This window comes from Cottoperca gobio, chromosome 14, assembly GCF_900634415.1.
Source record: "Cottoperca gobio chromosome 14, fCotGob3.1, whole genome shotgun sequence".
In the NCBI taxonomy this organism is placed as follows: Eukaryota; Metazoa; Chordata; class Actinopteri; order Perciformes; family Bovichtidae; genus Cottoperca; species Cottoperca gobio.
The window spans coordinates 6,565,872-6,572,812 of NC_041368.1; the positions used below are offsets into that span (position 1 = coordinate 6,565,872).

Sequence of the window (6,941 nt, forward strand, 5' to 3'; positions counted from 1 at the left end):
AAAACCAATAACTCTTATGGCGTTCACATTCTAGGCAAATGTGCAAAAAAAGGGGAAAACACCATATCATTTAATCTCTCATTTTTTATTGGATTAGGTTATCATTTAAATCAAGAAAGACTTAGAATGATTTATTGACCGCCCCTCAGACGCAGGACAAGATGGAGGGTAGATTCTTTCTGGATGTTGTAGTCAGAGAGGGTACGGCCATCTTCCAGCTGCTTTCCGGCAAAGATCAGCCTCTGCTGATCGGGGGGGATGCCTTCTTTGTCCTGGATCTTGGCCTTCACGTTCTCAATGGTGTCACTAGGCTCAACCTCCAGGGTGATGGTCTTGCCAGTGAGGGTCTTCACAAAGATTTGCATGCCTCCCCTCAGACGCAGGACAAGATGGAGGGTGGATTCTTTCTGGATGTTATAGTCGGAGAGGGTACGGCCATCTTCCAGCTGCTTGCCAGCAAAGATCAGCCTCTGCTGATCGGGGGGGATGCCTTCCTTGTCCTGGATCTTGGCCTTCACGTTCTCAATGGTGTCACTGGGCTCGACCTCCAGGGTGATGGTCTTGCCAGTGAGGGTCTTAACGAAGATCTGCATGCCTCCCCTCAGACGCAGGACAAGATGGAGGGTGGATTCTTTCTGGATGTTGTAGTCAGAGAGGGTACGGCCATCTTCCAGCTGCTTGCCAGCAAAGATAAGCCTCTGCTGATCAGGGGGGATGCCTTCCTTGTCTTGGATCTTGGCTTTGACATTCTCGATGGTGTCACTGGGTTCAACCTCAAGAGTGATGGTCTTGCCAGTGAGGGTCTTCACAAAGATCTGCATGTTTGCACCTGTGAAAAGAAGATTACACGTTACATTTAAAAAGGTCTACAGCAAAATGACCTAGTATACTCTACAGATAAACGAAATAGTTGTCAAATTAATTTGACCAGTGTTGTATGCCTCTATCATTTGAAATACAACCATTTGCATTATTTTGAATCTAAAGCTATTTAGTTAATTGTTCTTGTCAGATGTAACGTTATGGATCAATTGTTAAATTGCTTTATACATAGGTTTTGCATATGCAGTCGCCGTTCATCGGTACATTACTTATTATTTTCTCCTACAACAAACGATAAAAGTGAGCTGAATCCTACTGAATCTCATGAACATACTGGTAGTTGGCAGGTGATTCGAGCACCATCGCCATTTTAAAATAGGGTATTGTTGTTTACCTTCGTGTTGTTCAACTAACGTTACCCGCTAATGGACGATCCAGCTAGAAATGTTGTACCATTGTTACTAACGTTAATTAAAGTTAGCATATGTCTTTCACGTTATTGTTCAACTTGCCAATTAATTAATATATAACTTAAAGTTATAAACCTAGCACGTTATTTGTAATGTAGGTCGTCTAACGTTAGGTTATCGTACATCATCATTGAAGAAGCGTTATTTTAAGGTTGCTAGCTAGCCTTTAGAGTCCTTGTTTACGAAGCTGTTAGCTAGCTACTAACAGCTGTTAACATTTATCGAAGCTGTAAATTGATGGAAGAACTACAGCAGATAACCTGAAATATTACTGGTAACATATCTTTTTAAACAAACGATTGTACTTACAATTTGTTTCTTGTCTGGCTGTCACTCAGTAACACCTCCCTCTGACTGTGCTGTTGCCAGGGGGACAGGGTCGATTATACTGGAGACTCACGTCATCGAGTGATATTCATCCGCAATTGGAAATAGTTCCCATTCTGCAGTTCAGAACAAAAGCAGTACTGTTATACATATTTTTTATTATCTTAGCTAAACTTCACATTCACAAAGGTAAGTTCTATAACAGAAATCCTTTATTTAAAGTTTTTTTTTATAATGAAATGCTACAATAATACAAACATTTCAACACTCTACAAACCCCAAAGCCTTAAAGACTCTTATGTACATTTTAAAATGTTTTTTACAGCTTAATCCTTTCTTTTTCAAGATATAATTTATTTAAACCTTGGTATAAATGTCCATTGTTGTTTGTTTTTGCACTTGGTTTATACTTTGTACCATATAAAATTTAAACCAATCATGGTTTGTACCTATTACTTATTTTTCCCAATTCTAGGGCTGACAATCATCCAAAGATTATAGGCCCAGATAAATGTTGATTTGGTTTTTTTTTTGTGCCATTTTCTTTTAGAATATAGCTGCTCTGTGTGAACTATACTGAATGTGATGCCGGTTGTTATCTGAATTTAATAAGTAGGGTTTCATGGATTTTCTTCGTGCATCCTCCTATTCTTGATGCACAAACTGAAAGCAGTTTGTCAAGTTAGCAGTGCTATAAAATAAATGCCTTCGGCAGGATAAACAACTAACACCCAATTATCCATATAACAACGTTGAGCCATTTTAGTTTTGGATTAGACGGTAAATACCATAGCACAATCCTTGTACTATCCATAATCCACACTACTTTCCTCACTGGAGACTATAGAGTCATCCCTAGCCTTAGCCTTTCTGGCAGGTTCAAATGTAACATTCTTAATGCTTGATGACCAATTTATAACTGAGTTGTCACCATATGAACACTATATGCACGAAGGTCACACATTCAGGTCACACATTCAGGTCACACATTCAGGTCACACATTCAGGTCACACATTCATGTCATGTACTATGGAGGATTTTAAGGATATAAATACATAACTATATAATTAAATGCTTAAATAAATAAATATTTATGTAATCTAATGCTTAATTGTCACCATAAATAAAATAAATCCCAAATTAAATTAGAAGTTAAATAAATAAATGCTAAATGTATTTGTGTATTGTGTTTATATATATTTATACATTAGTATATTTATTTATAAATGCATTAAAAATTCATTTATTTACTTACACATTGTCACACATTAAATTATAATTGTTTTTATTTAGTTCAGAACAAAAGCAGTACTGTTATACATATATTTTATTATCTTAGCTAAACTCTCAAATTAAATTAGAAGTTAAATAAATGTTAAATGTATTTGTGTATTGTGTTTATATATATAACAATATTTATACATTAGTATATTTATGAATGCATTAAAAATTCATTTATTAACTTACATTGTCACTCATTAATTTATAATTGTTATTGTTTTTATTTATTTCTACTTTCATTTATCCATAGGGCAGCACATGGAAAAACAAACATTTCATGTATGAATTTTTCTGCCACTGATTCTTGCTGATGTCTTGATGTTTTTATAGGCCTTGCACGTCCAAACTACCAAACCTCAGCATGGTAAGAGACATTGGCCTCCTTACGCCCAAGGCATTAACAGTCTACATGTCTGTAGTGAAATCTAATATGAAGCTGAACATTGTATACATCCTTAATACAAGGGATTATGTAACCTTGTGTGGTGGTCTGCTTTTTCTCTATGTAACATATCAACCTTTTGACAATAGATGGCGCCACAACCTTAATAGAAATGCCTTTTACCTTTCCAAGTGTTGAGTCAGGCTTCCCTCCAGCTGATAACCCTTCTGCATGACTGTTGGAGTTCATTTACTGGATAGGAGCTAGAGTAGAGCTTTAATTTACCCATTATTAATCTCCACAGCGTAGAAACAGATACACCTTATGAAAACCTGCCATGAAAATTACTAATTATTAATGATGACCCACATAATTCTTTAACAGATAGCAATTAATATTTTCTTTAATAGCTATTTGAGGCACTCATGCACTTTGACATGTCATTTAGCAGCTTCAATTAGTTACCCAAATACTAGTTTATATTTGCATAGAGCAAGTTGTATATTGACAAATGCATACTGCATTATAATTAATGTTCATATCAAGCAGTTTCTGCACTACAAAATTACCATGATCAGGAAATAAAAAACATTTATACAGAGAAAACCCATATATAAACATCACTTCTCTTAACCGTGTGGAATATGATCGACACATCTTGCTTTTGCACTGCAGATATTATGAATCTGAACAGTGGACTGGAACCATGAAAGAACAAAACCAGGAAATTAAGTTGAATAATCATTTATTAAGTGATGTGCATCAAACTTTTGGTCATGTAACAGTTAACATCTTTGTCACGTGTAACAATTTTTAATATGTCATAGATAGCACGTTAACTTGGAGGGAAATAAGGTTAAGAACATTAAATCATGAATCACTTTACTGCCCACCCCTCAGACGCAGAACAAGATGGAGGGTGGATTCTTTCTGGATGTTGTAGTCAGAGAGGGTACGGCCATCTTCCAGCTGCTTTCCGGCAAAGATCAACCTCTGCTGATCGGGGGGGATGCCTTCTTTGTCCTGGATCTTGGCCTTGACATTCTCAATGGTGTCACTAGCCTCAACCTCCAGGGTGATGGTCTTGCCGGTGAGGGTCTTAACGAAGATCTGCATGCCTCCCCTCAGACGCAGGACAAGATGGAGGGTGGATTCTTTCTGTATGTTGTAGTCGGAGAGGGTACGGCCATCTTCCAGCTGCTTTCCGGCAAAGATCAACCTCTGCTGATCGGGGGGGATGCCTTCTTTGTCCTGGATCTTGGCCTTGACATTCTCAATGGTGTCACTAGCCTCAACCTCCAGGGTGATGGTCTTGCCAGGTAAGGGTCTTAACGAAGATCTGCATGCCTCCCCTCAGACGCAGGACAAGATGGAGGGTGGATTCTTTCTGGATGTTGTAGTCGGAGAGGGTACGGCCATCTTCCAGCTGCTTTCCGGCAAAGATCAACCTCTGCTGATCGGGGGGGATGCCTTCTTTGTCCTGGATCTTGGCCTTGACATTCTCAATGGTGTCACTAGGCTCAACCTCCAGGGTGATGGTCTTGCCGGTGAGGGTCTTAACGAAGATCTGCATGCCTCCCCTCAGACGCAGGACAAGATGGAGGGTGGATTCTTTCTGGATGTTGTAGTCGGAGAGGGTACGGCCATCTTCCAGCTGCTTTCCGGCAAAGATCAACCTCTGCTGATCGGGGGGGATGCCTTCTTTGTCCTGGATCTTGGCCTTGACATTCTCAATGGTGTCACTAGCCTCAACCTCCAGGGTGATGGTCTTGCCGGTAAGGGTCTTAACGAAGATCTGCATGCCTCCCCTCAGACGCAGGACAAGATGGAGGGTAGATTCTTTCTGGATGTTGTAGTCGGAGAGGGTACGGCCATCTTCCAGCTGCTTTCCGGCAAAGATCAACCTCTGCTGATCGGGGGGGATGCCTTCTTTGTCCTGGATCTTGGCCTTGACATTCTCAATGGTGTCACTAGGCTCAACCTCCAGGGTGATGGTCTTGCCGGTGAGGGTCTTAACGAAGATCTGCATGCCTCCCCTCAGACGCAGGACAAGATGGAGGGTAGATTCTTTCTGGATGTTGTAGTCGGAGAGGGTACGGCCATCTTCCAGCTGCTTACCGGCAAAGATCAACCTCTGCTGATCGGGGGGGATGCCTTCCTTGTCCTGGATCTTGGCCTTGACATTTTCAATAGTGTCACTAGGCTCAACCTCAAGGGTGATGGTCTTGCCAGTGAGGGTCTTAACGAAGATCTGCATGCCTCCCCTCAGACGCAGGACAAGATGGAGGGTAGATTCTTTCTGGATGTTGTAGTCGGAGAGGGTACGGCCATCTTCCAGCTGCTTTCCGGCAAAGATCAACCTCTGCTGATCGGGGGGGATGCCTTCCTTGTCCTGGATCTTGGCCTTGACATTTTCGATAGTGTCACTAGGCTCAACCTCAAGGGTGATGGTCTTGCCAGTGAGGGTCTTCACAAAGATCTGCATGTTTGCACCTATGTAAATATAAGAATAAAATTAGGATTTAAAATATAATAAATTATAAACAAATTGCTTGTCTCGAACATAAGAGGTAGTTATATAAGCCAATATATGGTATACAACTCCTAACATTGCACTTTATTCATAAAATACAGCGCTGTAATAAATCAGTTAAAACGATTAAGTTCAAGCGAAGATTACATATCTAAAGCGGTAAATACTTTAGCAGTCAGGAAAGGACAATAGTGTAAATATCTTAACTATCGGCAGCTCAGCAGCCATTTCGGCCCAGCGCCATTTTGAGATCATATTGACCTTCCTTTTGTTCAGCTGACGCTACTCGCTAATGGACGATACTGGAAATGTTGAGTCACTGCTATTTCTAACAGTGGAGGACAACGGAACAAATGACTTACTTATTGACGCAAACACTCGTTGACCTGTATAAAGTTTAAAAATGGCGTGGCCAAACGGCTTGGTTGTGCTTTAACATTTAATGCATTTTCAACGTCTGCGACAATACTCTTACGTAAAGCTGTAAAGCCATGGCACTCTAAACAAGCGACTAAAACACACATTGTATCAATAGTTGGACAAATAACAACAGTATAGCTTGAAAACAAAAGCAAATGTGTACTTACTATCAAGACACGCAGTTAATATTTGGTAATCTGCTGGCGCAGTGTTGCTTCTTTCCGGTTTCCGCTGTAGAACTAACCGGCAGTGGAGACAACACTGCTTTATATATCGAAGTCTGCATACATCATGTCAATATCCGTCCGCATTTGAAAGTAGTCCCCATTTCTCCGAAACGCACTATTTCGATACAAGATATACATTTTACAGTATCATATGATTTAATAATCATACGTTTACTCATAAATATAAACCGTTAGTCAAAAATAGTATGCTTGTAAACGATATTTTTGACATATCCTACGCGGCGGAATAATATCTCACTACACTAAGGTCCTAGAAGTTTCTAGAACCACCGTAGCAACAGGAACCTTCCTCGAGATTCTGATTGGATTGCACGGTTGTTTGTTTGACCAGCGATTGGTTGCTGTGTTACAGTAAATAATGTTTGATGACAAAATGACATTTATGACTATGGGATACATAGACATAAATAGACAAAGGCGTGTGTAATGCTACACTATGATAGTGTAATCTTACACA

The 6,941-nt window shown here is 39.9% G+C and overlaps 1 protein-coding gene across 1 annotated transcript; it reads right to left on the minus strand.

The window, feature by feature from the left end:
* Nucleotides 1-66: 66 nt before the first annotated feature.
* On the minus strand, nucleotides 67-6,559 carry ubb (ubiquitin B). The gene is given in 4 exon segments (XM_029447413.1): nucleotides 67-829; nucleotides 4,165-4,600; nucleotides 4,602-5,776; nucleotides 6,404-6,559. Coding segments are annotated over 3 exon segments (2,301 nt in total). The 5' UTR covers nucleotides 5,769-5,776; nucleotides 6,404-6,559; the 3' UTR covers nucleotides 67-131.
* Nucleotides 6,560-6,941: the final 382 nt, after the last annotated feature.